Below are 18,792 nucleotides of genomic sequence, written 5' to 3'. Positions count from 1 at the left end.
GCATTCAATTCTATTTTTTCTATTCGCACCGAAACACATGTAACAAAATCACAGCTAAACGCTGTGTGTGAATGGGGCCATAGGAAAGCATTGTGTGATTTTAGCTGCGGTACAAAACTAGAAAATCCGCAGCTAAAAGCACCATTCTATCCGTCCATGTGAAAGGGGCCTAAAGAGGCTAAACGACTAAACATAATCTGGGCATTTTAGAGCCACCTGAACTATTCCCAAACTATATTGGAACAACATTTTTAAGTTTCCTAAACATTAGGGAATCTGCAAAACATTTAGTTTCTTCCCTTGTAAATATTGGTGACCTGCCATCAAAAAGGACAATAGGGCTTACTGTAATTTGGGTCTTTACAATAAATGCATACAGAAAAACAGTTCCTTAAGGCCAGCTCTCCCCTTTAGCTGGTTCCACCTATCCATATTTTCATTAGGGCTGTGAAAATTAAAGATTAATTCCTTGATTAATCTTTCATTTTTTTGATCGATCAAAATTCCTTTGACTGGTACTCACCTCTCCGCCGACTTCCCAGGTCTTCAGGGAGTTCCGCCGGAGATCCGGTGACGTCACCGAATCCGGTGACGTTGAAGTTTACGATTGAACGTAATATGTACGGGGAGGAGCTACGCATGACCCGCTGCTGCCCTACGTAACTAACATGAATGTCGGCTTTACATGCCGTGTTTTTATAATCTTTATGTGAGTAGTTTGTGTTTGAACACAAAAATTTAATCTTATACTTAAATGGTGAGCACTGAGATCTTTTCTTTCTACCCATGACCTGAGATTGTGAGAGAAGTTTATGGTCCGTGTTAACCCTTTTGATACCCGCATGCATGACCACCTGTTTGCACAGGGGTCCATGCCATAAGGTGAGAGTGATTAGTTAGACCGGAGATGGAGGGATTGTCATGCTACTTTGGGAAAAAAATTACTTACGCTAGTGCTACAGTTTGAATTTAAAACGTTTGTCTGAACTGAACTGTGAAGTTAAGTCATGGATTGTGGAAACTAACTAGTGTCGGGTGATTGTATATAGTGTATACCACATTTACCACTGACTTATGCAGAGTTGCAATGCAAGGAGATCGGCTAAAAGTAGTTGGATCTGTATGTGCGTTATAATTAATCGAAATGAGTCGATTAATCGATTTAAAAAAAAAAATCAATTAATCGAACATGAAATTTTTAATCAGTAACAGCCCTAATTTTCATATATAAATGGATTTTATCACCTTTTATCAATCTGTGTCACTACCATTGGTGATACATTGGGGTTGATTTACTAAAACTGGAGAGTGCAAAATCTGGTGCTGCTCTGCATAGAAACCAATCAGTTGCCAGTTTTTTTTTGTCAAGGCTTAATTAAACAAGCTTAAGCTAGAAGTGGATTGGCTACAATCCACAGCTGCGCCACATTCTGCACTCTCCAGTTTTAGCAAATCGACCCCATAGTGTCCACTTAAACTGGCATTAAACCCACATGAAAATATTTATTATATTGCAACTTACTATTTCCTAGATGTGATGGCAGCATTCAGTTTTTTTTAGACTGTCTTCTATTTCCATCTGTTGATCCAGCCAGTAAGTCTGTTTTTCAAAACAACAAGCTCTCCAGCACAACATATTTCCAGAGATCAGATAAACCATTAAACACTAGCAGGGGTGCTTATAATGATTAGCTTTTATTTATGTAAAACCTTTGTCCCAAAAGGAAACAAATGGTTTACTGTAACTGATTATAAAGTGTGAGCTCAAATTTGTTAGTATATATAAATCTTCTAGTACCTCTAACTTACTCTAGGGGAAAGGGAAAGGTAACAATGCTTCTGCCCAAAGGCACCCCCTGTTCTTCTTCATCCAGAGTAGGGGCACTAATATGGGAGCTATGTTACTGGTCAGATCACCAGGTGAAACCAGAAGGGGAAAAGACAAAAAAGAAAAGAAAACAAATGCAGCCACCACATGTAATGATTGGTAAACTGCAATATATTACATTTTTTGTTTTGGGTTTAATACTGCTTTAACTTCATAACATGTATATATTTATAAGTAGTCACCTCTTCTTTGCTCTTTAGTAGAATCTCTAAATCCCGCAGTCTCTCAGTGAGGTCGTTTTCCTGGTCTGTGTCAGTCAATGTGGACTGAGACTGGGACTTTGACTCCAATTCTGCCACCTGTAAGATAACTATATATCAACGCAAGCAAAAAATCATAAATCATGAATAAAGTACATAAATCAGCATAAGCCTAGTCCTACATGGGGGGGGGGATTTAGTAAAACTAGAGAGTGCAAAATCTGGTGGAGCTCTGCATAGAAACCAATCAGCTTTCAGGTTTTATTGCCAAAGCTTAAATGAACAAGCTGAAGTTAGAAGGTTATTGGCTACCTGTGATAATGTTCATGTATCTCCTTATAAGATGCCTAATGTTCTCCCTTCTATCACAGAAACAAATGACTATATAAAAAATGATATGCCATTAAGTATTGAGTTAAGTATGTGGTCTAACTTTGAATCTCTGTCCTCTTTGCCCTTGTACACACGATTTTGTCTGACGGATTTTGTCCGAAACTTGTGTTGCATACACACGGTCAGACAAAGATGTCGGAAAATCTGTACGTAACGTGATGACGTTATTTCGTTACTGACGGGATTACGTTCAGGCTAGTAGCCAATAGCTTTGGTCTAGGAATTTGATCTGAGCATGCGTGACACTTTGTCCGATCGGAATTCTCTACACACAATTGGACAAAGTCCGATCGGATCATATTGTCGGAAAGTTTTATAGCCCAGCTCCGATGGAGCCCACACACAGTCGGATTATCCGACAACACGGTCCAATCAGACATTTTCCGCCGGAATGTCCGACCGTGTGTACAAGGGCTTTGACTCAGGTCCATTGCATAGTTCAATTGATAAAATCACCATCAGTGGCTATTTGTAATGCTTATTGCCACTTACTCCTACTTACATCACTTGTGTCAGGAAGAGGGCACTATATTGGGAAACTAAAAGGTAGCATATTTTGGCTTTTTATGTTTTCAAAAGTACTTTGCCCATGAAACACATGTTCTCAGCACAACAAACAGTCTCACAGGACTGCAGACTATAACCAGTGAGTGGCCTTGTGATAAGTACAGTCAGAGAGCTTAGTTTTTGTATCTGTATCTGTATCATGGCTAAGAAGAAGATAATCCATCTATTTAACAAGCTATACTCCCATTTGAACTATGGCTTATTATAGTCATACACACAAGCTACTTCATGGTTCACTCCCTTTTATCCAGCTCAAAATGTTATTATATCTGATAAAATTGACCAAAGCACATATGTGTATATAAAATGGCAAAGTTTATATACCCAAATCACAAGACAAAACTAACCTTTGTGTCAAAATTGGGTCCTAAAATATACGGCAGGCTTCCTGATTACATAACTGTATCACATAGGTTTAAAGACCACCATTTCCACTGTCTAATACACAGGAAATATAATAGAAGATAATGCAAACATGCAGAACACAAAAAATCCTTTTTAAAGCGATTGTAAAGGTAATTAAAAAACAAAACAAAACAAAAAAACAATCATGTCTATACATACCTGCTCTGTACAATGGAATTGATGCCGATAGCCTTAAAACAAAATTAAACCATCCCATCTTTTACAGCCAAAGAAGCTGCTTCTGTTTGATTTGCAACTGCCATGGCGCTGCATGTGATCAGCTATGACATCAGCCACTGCATGGATTGGTATTTCAGAAGTAGAACAGTTTTTTGAAACTGTTAACCTCCCTGGTGGTATTCCCAAGTCTGGCTCGGGGTGGAATTTCAGAACCAAAAGCGGTAACACCGAGCCAGACTCGGGATCGCATTGCAGGATCCAGGAAGAGCTTACTTACCTTGGCCCCTGGATCCTGCTATGTCCTCCCCGCAGTGTGAGCGGCTCGTCCTCATCTCGATTCATCACGGAGCCGTGCTCCGTTCCCTGCGAGCGTTGCAACGCATGGGGACGGAGAACGACGCCAAATTCAAAAAGCGAAACACACACAATACATACAGTACACTGCAATCTTACAGATTACATTACTGTATGTAATTATTTCACCTTCCTTTTGTCCTGTGTGGTTTCTCCAGTGCCCTGCATGCAGTTTTATATCATAAAAACTGTTCTTTCTGCCTGGAAACTGGAGATTGTCCATAGCAACCAAAAACCGTCCCTTTAAATCAAAAGTGGTTTTAGACCAGCTAGAAAACAGCGATAATAAATTAGAATCACTCGCAGAATTGAGCGATAGGGATTTGTGGGGTGATCCGTCATCAAATACTGAAAAGTAATGACAGCAACAATTCTGCAACTGAGCAAATTTCGGTGTTTTTGATTTGATTACATTATTGAATAATTTTTATTATTATTATATTATTTGGTATAATTATTTATAGTTATTTATTATATTATGATTTATGATTTTGTTTTTCAAACTTTATCATACCCGGGATGTCTACTAGACTCTGGGCAGATTTAAGAGAGTTATTCCTAAGAATTGCAGGCCTACAATATAAGACGCCAAATTTCCATGCAAAATAATTGTACTGCTTTCAGCACCAAAAATCTGAAATATTAATACTGCCAGGGAGGTTAAATCAATGGGTTTAGTTCCGCTTTATGATTTACTGCTGTTCAGGAGCTCTGTGCTTCAGCAAAATGGCAGCTTCCAGAAAAAAGAAACAGGAGCAATGCTGGAGGCAATTTACAGAACATACTAATTTTGGTAGCATAATTACTATTCTGGAATGTATGTTCCTTGCCCTTCCTCCTTAAATTCTAAAACAAAACAAAAAAAATCCCCTTTATGTGATCTTTGTAGACATCTGTCTCTTGTGCATCTCCCAACAGTCATTTACTTCCAGGAACTGTCCTTTCTGTTTATCAAGTCAGAAGCTTTATTTAAAAAAAATAAATCCGATTCAAATTTCTTTTTGCCAACCGCATTACTTACAAACCAAGAACCAATCCTATGGGACTTTTAAGGAACAAAAATCATCTAATCATGAAAGTATTGTTAACATTTTTTGTACTTTTATTCCATAAAGTTGGTAAGGTCGAATAAAGACACCAGTCCACCCAGTTCATTGTGTGTGTGTGTGTGTGTGTGTGTGTGTGTGTGTGTGTGTGTGTGTGTGTGTGTGTGTGTGTGTGTGATTGGGTCACTACCACTTTTCACATGCCTATATATTGTGTTTGCTAAGAAACACATTTAAAAGGTTTCCTGTATTTACTTACACTCCCTGCCAAAACCTCCAACTTTGGAACTTAAAGTTGAATTGCCTCCCATCCAACCTAATTGTTTGGCCACGTGTCTTTAAATTTTATTTTTGTTCTGATTTTAACAAATACAGTAAATATACAATTACAATAACAGCTCATTGTCAACTATTAAAACATGTCTTTTTGTAGTTGTATCTATTATCCAGTCCATGTATCGATATCAGTGGCCTTAAAATGAAAATAATTGCTTATAAGTTTGGTTTCCAAGAGAAGTAAAGCTTAAAGCATGTCACTTTTAGATTTTTAAATAGGGATATAAAAAGAAGGAATTGAGAATGCCAATCAGCAGTGTTCAAATTTGACTCAAGAAGTGGAAAATGAGGGGTTCTTTTGAAACCAAACCACGGTCAGTTAGGCCAACTAAAATTTCAGCCACATTTCAGACATTTTTTTGTACCGCCAGCATATAATATATTATAGTTCTGTTTCAAAATCTGCAAAACAGTCCAGTTTTTTCTTTAATTATATATGATATTTACCAGATTCAACCTCTAATAGTATATACAGTATATCTCTTCTGTCTGTTCTTCTCAGAGTGGATTAGAGATTTTTCTCTAACCATATAGTTGGTTATTTATATTTACGAATAAATTGCCTTTTTTTAAAATTTTACATATTAACTAAATTATACACCGCACTTTTAAGGTTATTAACCAATTAATCCATTAATCAAAACAATCGGCCAACTAATCGATCCAAGGTATGCCATGGTTGCATGTGAGCGTATGCTTAAAAGAGGGCATACCCTGGGTATGAAATATGGAAAAAATGGTTGTATGTATGGATTGGGTTGTTATCGACATGTGGTGAAAATTTCATGTTAATAGCACTTTAGAAATATATTTATCTATAAAAATGTTGACCTGCTCAATACTTATTTTACCCGCTGTATATACAACCTCAATTCTAAAAAAAAAGTTGGGACGCTGTATAATCTACATAAAAACAGAATGCAATAATTTGCAATCTCATAAACCCAGATTTTATTCACAATAGAAAATAGAAAACACATCAAAATAAGGTCATTTTGAAACTGATGGCAGCAACACTCAAAAAAGTTGGGGCAGGGCCATATTTACCATGGTGTAGCATCCCATCTTCTTTAAACAACACTCTGTAAATGTCTGGGAACTGAGAAGACCATTTGCTGGAATTTTGGGAGAGGAATTTTGTCCCATTCTTACCTAAGATTATAACTGCTCAACAGTTATGGGTGATCTTTGTCGTATTTTTTGTTTCAAGATGCACCAACCATATTTTCAATCACTTCTGGACTACGGGGAGGCTAATAAAGCACCCAGACTCTTCTAGTATGAAACCATGCTGTTGTCATAGATGCAGTATGCTGTTTAGTGTTGTCCTGCTGAAATATGCAAGGCCTTCCCTGAAAAATATGTTGTTTGGATGAGAGCATATGCTGCTCTAAAACCCGACTGTATTTCTCAGCTTTGATGGTGCCTTTCCAGATGTGCAAGCTGCCCATTTAATTGTGCGCTCTTGCATGTACATACACAAGTTATTTGATTCCTTTGACTCTTGTGCTGTGGTTCATCTGGAAGACCAATGAGTCCCAGATACATACACACGACTGCCACGTATGTGCACATACGTGCGCACTTAATTGCGCGCACTTGCGTGTACATACTTAGTTATTTAATTTCTTTGACTCTTATGTTGTGGTTCATCTGGAAGACCAATGGGTCCCAGATACATACACATGATTGCCAGATGATCTTAGTATTTATGGGTACTACTATGTAGAGTGTACCATGTAACATATACTGCATTATATTATATTACATACTGCATTATCTCTGCTATCCTTATTTTTATTTGTATTTATTTTATTTTCAATCATTACTTCACATGTGTATATAATTTTTCATATATGCATATTTTTACTCATCTCTGTGAATTCATAATCTATTAATCAAACTTTGAATTTATTATCCCATGAATTTCTAATAACCTTTATTACCTATATTTGATCATTACAATTGAGACTATTAATTCAATTAAAATTTTAATTATATTTGAATTTCTGTTCTGCCAAAATATATATATATCCCGATTCATTTGAATCCTTGGTGATATACATGTGTATGTGTTTTATCATTTAACTACATCGCTTACATTAATTAAGTGTATGCTGCTAATCCAACGACTCTTATCCAATAGCAATTAGTGTTATGTTTTTGCTGTGCTCCATCCCAGGAGCCTGTATAAGATTGACAGCCCTTACTACCAATCAGATCTGAGGAAAAAGTGGAAGCTTTGAAACGCGTCATCTGACACGCCCCAACGTCACTTCTGGTTCTGGATTGCATGCCGCCGAACAACAGGCCGGCAGGGTCCATCACAGGCCAGCTAGCTCCATCCTCCGGATCCCCTCACCTTATCCAGGATCAGTTCAGCAAACTGGCACCACACACAGGACATATCCCCAGACTACAGAGTGACTGCACACCCCATATTGAGAGCACTACTCTCATGTGAGTAGCCATTTGGCTGATTATACTATTAATAAACCGTCATTTTAAACATACTGCACTTAGTAGGCGCCCCTTGTTGTTCTTTTATCTTGCCTTCCAGAGTCTGCTTCACTCTCAAGGGAGATGCCATCAGTGCTACTGTTTTACTGTTTTATGGACTTCTTGTTTTATACAGAGATTTTGTTCTTTTTAGGCTGATTTTATTATAGATTATATTCTATCCTGTACATAGCCCTTTGTTTAACATGTGTTCCTTCATGTATTGTTATTACTCCCATAACGCAGTGCTTGTACCCATCTTTGCGCCATTCCTTCCTTTCCATTTGGTGCCATCTTGTCCACATGGTTTACATTGTATATTTTGACCTTTCTGGTGGTCCTATATGCCTACCTTTATAGCTCATGGGGTCCCTACAACTTGCATACTCATTGGGTGTGCAGATTCAGAGCTTGACAGCTTTTTATTTATGTTACCAACAGGAGCACTATACAGTTAAGAGATTTTTTTTTAGCATTTCAAAAATATAATTCTCATTTACAAATATTGCTATACTGTCGCCTTAATATTCCTCTGTCCAGGAAACGTGTCAAGATGCTCTGGGTTAAATACAGTCTGATATATATCCGTGATTGTATAAATAATTAATAAGGGTAATAACAGTTGTTATTATAGGATATGTCCGGATGGGCCCTATATTGTGGGTTCTAAGCTGATTTATTATGCTTAAGATGTACAGCACATTGTTTATGTTTCTTTTTTAACTTTTTGTATCTCATAAAAGTATTACAAAAGTAAATATTTTAATGAATGGATTGTTGTCCCTTTAGAGTCCCATTTGGTTGGCTCTTGGTTTGTAGTAGTAATCAGGGATAGCTGATTGCAATCCTAAAGGCTTATTTTGTATGTATATTTCTTAAGCTAGGTGTACTAGAATTTTGTTAAAAAATGTTTGTTTGCATTTTTTTAAATAGTAACGGGGTTAAATTGATGATCATTTTCAACCGCAGTGAGGAAAAAATAAGATTAACATTTTTTGCTTTGGAAGGTTTACTCTAAAATTACATCTATTCTGAACTGTATTTTTCTTAGGCTGATAAAAGTGAGACTCTGTCTTAAAAGCTGGTTGTGAATAGCCATTAAAAAGGTATAACCCTCAGTTACTTTTATCTATATCCTTGATCTATTCTGTAGTAGCGCTCTAAAGCTCACCATACACAAATGAAATTTCTTTTACAAAAGGCTTTATTGTCTTTGGAACATACACAACAGAGCCGATGGGATGACAGTTACAAAACATACAGTATGTATGCATATATGGGAATTGCAAACAATGCATTGACGTGGTTTCGTAGAACAGAGGAAATAGGTAAAGCAGAACTTCACAATGTTCCAAAAAGCAATATTACACTCCATCTGGATAGAGTGATGGTTTTAAGGTTAGCTGAAATATCAAGCCAAAGAAATTGCAATTCCACAATGAGAACACAGAAAAAAACAAAAAACAAAAGTAGAGCTGTATGATCAATTAAGTCAAACCAGGCCATAATAATCTAAAGGCCTAATAGGTTTACACACTAATTAAAAAGAGATACAGTGTTAAAGGAAAGCAGGGGAGCTGTAAACAAGAGGAAAATCAATGGAAGGGTACAGAAAGGGAAGAAAGGAGAAATAAAAATAAAGAGGTCTCAGGGAACAGTGGATTAGAGTCCTCAGATTGACATAAGGAGGTTATCAAAGCGTGATGGCTGAGCACAGGATATCCAAGGCTGCCAGACTCGTTAATTATAATGTCGGTCATTCTGAGCTTGACAGCCTCGAAAATGAGACTTGGGGTTTTCCAGGCTCTCGCTATGGTAAGTTTGGTTGCTGCAAAGAGATGCAATGTTAATTGCCGCTCTGGTCGGAGCAACTCCCCAATAGGTTTACAAAGAAGAGCTTCATATGGATTATTTCTTTTGATGTCTGCATGAAAGAGTGTGCATAGGAGCGCATAATACCGAACCCATAGGCTGCATACCTTAGGACATGACCACCATATGTGTGCTATTTTCCCCAGATGGAAACAAGCCTGAAAGCAGGTTGATGGATAAGATAAAGTAAAACGGGGGCGTGGCTACCGTGCATTGCCGGATGGACGTCTGAGGACATCACTCCATTCCACCGAAAGGATCGCGCAACATCTGGGGCTGCTTTATCCGTGACGACACCACTCAATACACTCCGCAGTGTGCCCTCATCCTCCGGAGATGTTGCAGAAACGCGATGGAGCTACACAGTCCAAGAAACTCCCAGACTTCTTCCCGCCGGCTGCCCATGAGTCCAGCCAAGATGGCGCCGGCGGCGGAACCAGCTCACGAGTCTCCCCTGGCTCATCACTGGCTGTATCAGAAAGCTCTGACTCCTGGGACAGATCTGCCAGACATTCGCCAGGAGCCTCCACTCCGCTCTCCAGTAGCCCGGCAAAATCCAGACCCCGTCTAACCACAGACACCCAGCAGGTGAGTGCATGGCAAGACTCCTTAGAGGACACGAGGGAGATGGCGGCGTTTATTACAGAGTTCCCAACTTCTGATAAACCAGTCTCTGATACGACCCTTAAAGACATGCTCATTTCCCTACGGGCATCTCTCCATGCAGACATGATGCAGTGTATAAGCAATTTTAAAGCAGAAGTTGGAGCAATAGGGGCAGACTAGACCATATTGAATGAATGAATGAATGAAATACTTGTATAGCGCACAATGTGAACTGAATCGCCTCTAGGCCTTTAGGCCTCTAACCTTGAAACCAAATATTGAAAACAAGATGAGAGATTTTGCTTCTGCACACAATTCGCTGGTAGACGCTCACAATGAGCAAGCAGATGACATTGCCTGGCTCAAATCCAAGATGGCGGACCTGGAAGACAGGTCCAGGTGTAATAATGTTAAGTTACGGGGAATCCCAGAATCCATACTGCCATATGAAAATCCTATTACCCTCACTACCAGAGTCAGGCCTGTTTATCGACCACATCCATGGGCTGTCAAAACCATCCCACCTTCCAGATAATGTCCCTAGGAATGTCCTAATGTGGGTACACTTTTTTTCACACAAAGGAGCGGCTTCCTGATCAATTTTCTGTATGTGGACCTCTGCCAGTATACGATGCAGAGATGGAAAGCACTCCTCCCGGTAACAAAGGCATTACGCAACCACAACATTCCCTACAGATGGGGCTATCCGCTGAAACTGACAATTACCCATGAAGGGAATACAAATGTGGTCACCACTCTAGAGGAAGGTCTGACATTGCTCCGCTCCATGGATATCTTGCCAGATCTACCCGCCATGGACTCCCCCCGCGCCCACGCAACTGGACACCCAGGAGGACTGGAAAACGGTGTCGCGGAAGAAAAAGAACAAAAAGCGTAAACCTTGACATGCCCCTTTGTAGTCTGAACAACCTACTATTGGATCCTTGTTACTTGTGGAACTCTAAGACGTTCAAAGTTTTTCTCCCCCCCCCCCCCCCAAGAAATGGGCAGTTATCCAGCCTCCAGATCCCTGAGGGGATACCCTATTTTACTGCCCCACTTGGCAAACTGTTTTCTGTTGTTTCTTTTTCAGTTTAATTGTTTTCCGCATGGCCTGGTCTGTCCTCGGTCTGAAGATCTATACCCCTATTGGTCTGAGACCGCGGGACCTCCGCAATACGCCTCTCAGCTAGGACATCACCCTATGGAACTTCTGCAGGATGCATACAAGGTACTATCAACTCTTCGCTTACCCCTATAACTATGGTGCTCAAATTTGTTTCTTTTAACGTGAATGGTCTAAATCATCCTGCCAAGAGAACCTTCGGCCTGGAAAGAGGCGATCAAATTCCAGGCTGATGTTTTGTGCATACAAGAATCCCATTTCTCTGCCATTGACATGCCCAATTTTCCACCACGCTAAATTCCTACATATATATTTTGCTTCTGCCCCAAAGAAACAGAAGGGGGTGATCGCCATAAAAAATACAGTGGCTTTCACCTTGCACGCATCACAGATTGACCCAGAGGGTCGATTTCTAATCCTAATGGGCAAGCTCAACAATAAACCTTACATGATTGTGAATCTGTATGCGCCAAACTCACATCAACTTTGTTTCTTAAATAAACTGTTCTGTAGAATCCACAAGATTTGAGTAGGTTCCTTAGTCGTCTGCAGCGACTACAATCTAACAGTTGACTACCTAATGGACACTACCTACAGGTCTAAAAGACCTCTGCCTGGGCTTCAGCCTTTTTTAAATGTTGAAAATGTGTATGATGTTTGGAGGTGCTAGCATGCGAGTGAGAAAGACTATATGTTCCATTCGGCCAGACACAACTTGTACAGTGCCTTGCGAAAGTATTCGGCCCCCTTGAACTTTTCAACCTTTTGCCACATTTCAGGCTTCAAACAAAGATATAAAATTTTAATTTTTTGTGAAGAATCACCAACAAGTGGGACACAATTGTGAAGTGGAACGAAATCTTTTGGATATTTTAAACTTTTTTAGCAAATAAAAAACTGAAAAGTGGTGCGTGCAAAATTATTCGGCCCCTTTACTTTCACTGCAGCAAACTCACTCCAGAAGTTCAACGAGGATCTCTGAATGATCCAATGTTGTCCTAAATGACTGATGGTGATAAATAGAATCCACCTGTGTGTAATCAAGTCTCTGTATAAATGCACCTGCTCTGTGATAGTCTCAGGGTTCTGTTGAAAGCGCAGAGAGCAGCATGAAGACCAAGGAACCCACCAGGCAGGTCCGTAATACTGTTGTGGAGAAGTTTAAAGCCGGATTTGGATACAAAAAGATTTCCCAAGCTTTAAACATCCCAAGGAGCACTGTGCAAGCGATCATTTTGAAATGGAAGGAGGAGTATCAGACCACTGCAAATCTACCAAGACCTGGCCGTCCCTCTAAACTTTCAGCTCAGACAAGGAGAAGACTGATCAGAGATGCAGCCAAGAGGCCCATGATCACTCTGGATGAACTGCAGAGAACTACAGCTGAGGTGGGAGAGTCTGTCCATAGGACAACAATCAGTCGTACACTGCACAAATCTGGCCTTTATGGAAGAGTGGCAAGAAGAAAGCCATTTCTCAAAGATATCCATAAAAAGTCTTGTCTAAAGTTTGCCACAAGCCACCTGGGAGACACACCAAACATGTGGAAGAAGGTGCTCTGGTCAGATGAAACCAAAATCAAACTTTTTGCCCACAATGCAAAACGATATGTTTGGTGTAAAAGCAACACAGCTCATCACCCTAAACACACCATCCCCACTGTCAAACATGGTGGTGGCAGCATCATGGTTTGGGCCTGCTTTTCTTCAGCAGGGACAGGGAAGATGGTTAAAATTGAGGGGAAGATGGATGCAGCCAAATACAGGACCATTCTGGATGAAAACCTGTTGGAGTCTGCAAAAGACCTGAAACTGGGACGGAGATTTATCTTCCAACAAGACAATGATCCCAAACATACAGCAAAATCTACAAAGGTATGGTTCACAAATAAACGTATACAGGTGTTAGAATGGCCAAGTCAAAGTCCAGACCTGAATCCAATCGAGAATCTGTGGAAAGAGCTGAAAACTGCTGTTCACAAACGCTCTCCATCCAACCTCACTGAACTCGAGCTGTTTTGGAAGGAAGAATGGGCAAGAATTTCAGTCTCAAATTCTGCAAAACTGATAGAGACATACCCCAAGCGACTTTCAGCTGTAATCGCAGCAAAAGGTGGCTCTACAAAGTATTAACGCAAGGGGGCCGAATAATTTTGCACGCCCCACTTTTCATTTTTTTATTAGTTAAAAAAGTTTCAAAAATCCAATAGATTTCGTTCCACTTCACAATTGTGTCCCACTTGTTGGCGATTCTTTACAAAAAATTAAAATTTTATATCTTTATGTTTGAAGCCTGAAATGTGGCAAAAGGTTGAAAAGTTCAAGGGGGCCGAATACTTTCGCAAGGCACTGTATTCTAGGATCAACCTTATACTAGTTGACAAGAGGTTATTACAAGCAGTGCCCTTCTCCACCATCCATAATATATTGTGGTCAGAAGATGCTCCCGTTTCCATGATGGTGGCGGAGGAGCACGTCCAAAGTCCAGCATACCTGTGGCGGGCCAATCCCCGCGTGTTTCAAACACCCTCGCATGCTGGCACCATTTCCAAGAAACTGAGTTCTTTGCATTGAATGATCGCTCTGTAGCTAGTCCTTCCACCCTCTGGTGTGCCACAAGGCTTTCATCAGAGGGATTATCCTGCAATTATGTTCACGGAAAAAGAGGCTGAGGACACAGAAGCTAGACCGCATTCTTGGGGAAATTAAATCCTTAGAATCTTTAAACAAAAGTAACAGACCCAAAAATTGCCAGAAAACTTTCTCAACTGCGCCCCCTGATCTGAGATGTTTACTTGCTGAACAATATGATAAGCATGTTCAGTCACTTAAATTGGCCCACTACTCGTCTGGCAACCGGGCAGGTGAATTTCTAGCTCACAGGTTGAGAATCTCTAGAACTAAAACTAAAATCCCTTATATTTACCACTCCTTAGATAAGAAGAAAAGATTCAACCCAAAGGAAATAGCTGACTCATTTGCAGAGTACTATTCCTCCCTATACAATCTTCAATCTGACCCAAATACACCACAACCTAAGGATGATAATATCCAATCCTTCCTTTCCAGCATTAGCCTTCCTTCTCTTTCGTAGGACACACTAGCCTTGCTCAACACTCCCACTACCGAATCAGAGATCAGGAAAGTTATAAAAACCCTTCCCCTAGATAAATCACCAGGCCCGGACGGGCTCACCAACGATTATTACTAGACCTTCTCTAACATACTTTCTCTAAAGCTCACTGTGGTGTATGCTGAAGCAATGTCCTCTGCCTCTTTCCCTCCGGAAATGCTTACAGCGTATGTGGTCTTTATCCCTAAACCAGATAAAGAGCCCAATACCTCTGCAAATTTCAGGCCAACCTCCTTACTTAGGCCGCGTACACACGGGCGGACTGTTCGCCCAACCTTGTCCGCTGAACAGTGTTTGGGCGGACAGTCCGCTCGTGTGTGGGCTTTCAGCGGACAGTTTCAGCGGACAGTTGGACGGACAAAGTCTTTCGGAAATTCCGAAAAACTGTCCGCTGAAACTGTGTTTGAGCGAACAGTCCGCCCGTGTGTGGGCCTGTCCGCTGTACTTTCGAAATGAGCAGACTGTTCCCGCTCGGAAAGTCCGCCCATTTCGAGCGCGTGTACAGGTAGGCGGGGCCCGCGAAGGAGACGTCGCGGGCTCCGCCGCCTGGAATGGGCTTAAAGGGGAACCCCAACGCCGAAAAAAATCGGCGTGGGGGTTCCCCCAAAGTCCACACCAGACCCTTGTCCGAGCACGCTACCCGGCCGGCCAGGAAAGGGGGGCGAGCGAGCGCGCCCCCCCTCCTGAGCCGTACCAGGCCGCGTGCCCTCAACATGGGGGGTGCCTTGGGGAAGGGGGGGCCGCACGGCCCCCCCACCCCAAAGCACCTTGTCCCCATGTTGATGAGGACAAGGGCCTCTTCCCGACAACCCTGGCCGTTGGTTGTCGGGGTCTGCGGGCGGGGGGCTTATCGGAATCCGGGAGCCCCCTTTAAGAAGGGGGCCCCCGGATACCGGCCCCCCACCCTATGTGAATGAGTATGGGGTACAATGTACCCCTACCCATTCACCTGTGAAATAAAGTACAAAAAAAAACACAACACGGGAAAAAATATTTTATTGCACAGCTCCGGGGGTCTTCCGTCTTCGGGGGTCTTCTCGCCGGACTCCTCCGCTATGTGTGTGTAGCTCTTTTACTAGCGGAGGAGTCCGGCTTTCTTCCTCCCCGCCGCCGGCCTCTTCTCCCGACTTCGGGGGTCTTGTCCCCCTCTTCGGTTCTTCTGCCGGGCCACCGCGCCTTCTTGTAGCTCTTTTACAGGCGGTGGCCCGGTCTTCTGTCGCCGCTGCCTTCCGTTCTTCTGTCGCCGCCTTCGGTTCTTCTGCCGGGCCACCGCGCCTTCTTGTAGCTCTTTTACAGGCGGTGGCCCGGTCTTCTGTCGCCGCTGTCGTCGCCGCCGCTGCCGCCGCCTTCCGTTCTTGTTCTTCTTCTTGTTCTTCTGCTTCTTCTCCTGGAGATGTTGACTCGACGAGCTCTCCGGCCGGAATGCCAGAGCCGCGCTGTGCGGTCACTTATATAGTGACAATGGGGCGGTGTCACATGGTATATGTCACATGAGTTGGTCACATGGGTTGATGTCACATGGGGACTATGACATCGTAAGGGGGCGGGGTCACCATGTGACCAACCCATGTGACATATACCATGTGACACCGCCCCATTGTCACTATATAAGTGACCGCACAGCGCGGCTCTGGCATTCCGGCCGGAGAGCTCGTCGAGTCAACATCTCCAGGAGAAGAAGCAGAAGAACAAGAAGAAGAACAAGAACGGAAGGCGGCGGCGGCGGCGGCGGCGACGACAGCGGCGACAGAAGACCGGGCCACCGCCTGTAAAAGAGCTACAAGAAGGCGCGGTGGCCCGGCAGAAGAACCGAAGGTGGCGACAGAAGAACGGAAGGCAGCGGCGACAGAAGACCGGGCCACCGCCTGTAAAAGAGCTACAAGAAGGCGCGGTGGCCCGGCAGAAGAACCGAAGAGGGGGACAAGACCCCCGAAGTCGGGAGAAGAGGCCGGCGGCGGGGAGGAAGAAAGCCGGACTCCTCCGCTAGTAAAAGAGCTACACACACATAGCGGAGGAGTCCGGCGAGAAGACCCCCGAAGACGGAAGACCCCCGGAGCTGTGCAATAAAATATTTTTTCCCGTGTTGTGTTTTTTTTTGTACTTTATTTCACAGGTGAATGGGTAGGGGTACATTGTACCCCATACTCATTCACATAGGGTGGGGGGCCGGTATCCGGGGGCCCCCTTCTTAAAGGGGGCTCCCGGATTCCGATAAGCCCCCCGCCCGCAGACCCCGACAACCAACGGCCAGGGTTGTCGGGAAGAGGCCCTTGTCCTCATCAACATGGGGACAAGGTGCTTTGGGGTGGGGGGGCCGCGCGGCCCCCCCTTTCCCAAGGCACCCCCCATGTTGAGGGCACGCGGCCTGGTACGGCTCAGGAGGGGGGGCGCGCTCACTCGCCCCCCTTTCCTGGCCGGCCGGGTAGCGTGCTCGGACAAGGGTCTGGTGTGGACTTTGGGGGAACCCCCACGCCGATTTTTTTCGGCGTTGGGGTTCCCCTTTAAGCCCATTCCAGGCGGCGGAGCCCGCGACGTCTCCTTCGCGGGCCCCGCCTACCTGTACACGCGCTCGAAATGGGCGGATTTGCCTCCGCCTTACGTGGGCGAGTCCGTTCATTTCAAAAGTTGAGCGGACTGTTTGGCAAACAGTTCGTTGAAACAGTCCGCTCGTGTGTGGGTAAGTCCGCTCATGCAAATTTTGAGCGGACTGTTTGCCGAAACTGTTTGACGAACAAGGTTGGGCAAACAGTCCGCGCGTGTGTACGCGGCCTTACTCAATTCAGACATTAAACTGTATGTAAAATTTTTAGCACAAAGATTACTCCCTATCCTGCCCACCCTCATCCAACCCAACCAGGCCAGTTTTACACCAGGCAGGCAGGCCTCGGACGCCTTCTCTGCTCTTTTCTTTTGATGCAGAGAAGGCGCTTGACAGGATTCATTGGGGTTACATGACGCACACACTACAAAGATTTGACTTTTCAGGGCCGATCCTCTCCCCTATCCTTGCCCTTTACTCAGCACCTTCGGCACAAGTGTACACGTCAAACATCCTATCCTCCCCTTTCATCATATTAAATGGGACGAGGTAAGGGTGCCCCCTCTCCCCAACGATCTTTAATCTTCTCATCGAGCCACTGGTGGAGAGGATTAGAAACCACCCACACATTTCAGGCTTCTCCATACAAGGTATATCTCACCACATCAATTTATTCGCAGATGATATTATTTTATTTCTCACATCCCCAGCCAACTCACTGCCTTCCGCTCATAATGTGCTTGAGGAATTTAGCCAAATCTCCTTTTACAAAGTAAACTTTACGAAATCTCTTATTTTGGACCTAGGTGTCCCGCCCACTCTTCGCACTCATTTGAAGACATATCTCCCTTACAAATGGAATGAGTCGACTATATCCTATCCGGGGCTCCAACTCACTACAAATATCCAAAAGTTGGCCGACGCTAACTATCTTCTGCTAATTGGGAAACTAACTAAAGAGATGGACAGGCTGGTTGAGGTTGAGTTGTCCTGGTTGGGCCGTCTGGCCTCATTTAAAATGCTGATGCTGCCCCAGATATTATATATTTTCTGGGCACTGCCTATCGTTCCGCACCCTAACCACTTTAAAGCGCTCAAAGCCTTGATGTCTGGATTTATTTGGCGATCTAAGCAACCTAGATGTTCCAAATCTCTGTTAGGTAAGCATAGACTGGCGGGAGGTATGGGTTTGGTGGATATTCGAGATTACCAAGCAGCCATACTTGCCTAACTAAAACATTGGTTCAATCCTTATCCCACCTGCTTGTGGAGTGGCATTGAACAAACCCTAAGCCCTACCAAAAACCTAAAACTCCTTCTCCTTTTAGACATATTCAGTCCTCTTCCTCTACGGCAACTCCCAGGCACTATACAAGCCTCTTTGTTGGTGTGGAGAGACCTTCACAGGTTAACACCTCAAACTTCTAATATGACAGAACTTCCTATCCCTATTGGCATTTTAGACCACATGATTCCCAATTTCACCACAGCAGGGTGGGTTAGCAGAGGCATAAAGTGGCTGGCAGATTTATTCCCGGAACAATGCCTGATTCCATTCCCAGCATTACAGAGCCGTTTTGGCTTAGAACCCACGGATATATATATATATATATATATATATAAGTACCACCAAATTTCCCATCTTCTAA

General features: G+C 43.0%; 1 protein-coding gene across 1 annotated transcript in view; it reads right to left on the bottom strand.

Annotated features, from left to right (window-relative positions):
* The window catches only part of HOMER3 (homer scaffold protein 3), a 277,523-nt gene that overhangs the window by 73,842 nt on the left and 184,889 nt on the right, over window positions 1–18,792 (bottom strand). Inside the window, exon 7 of the mRNA XM_077475475.1 lies at window positions 2,071–2,187. Coding sequence (XP_077331601.1) covers window positions 2,071–2,187 — 117 coding nt within the window. The remainder of the gene's footprint in view (window positions 1–2,070; window positions 2,188–18,792) is intronic.

The sequence above is a fragment of the Lithobates pipiens genome, unplaced genomic scaffold, assembly GCF_037356315.1.
Source record: "Lithobates pipiens isolate NorthernLeopardFrog02 unplaced genomic scaffold, aLitPip1_a1.2 Scaffold_13, whole genome shotgun sequence".
Lineage (NCBI taxonomy): Eukaryota > Metazoa > Chordata > Amphibia > Anura > Ranidae > Lithobates > Lithobates pipiens.
Note: the sequence above shows the minus strand (reverse complement) of the source record. Positions and strands in the feature narration are given on the sequence as shown.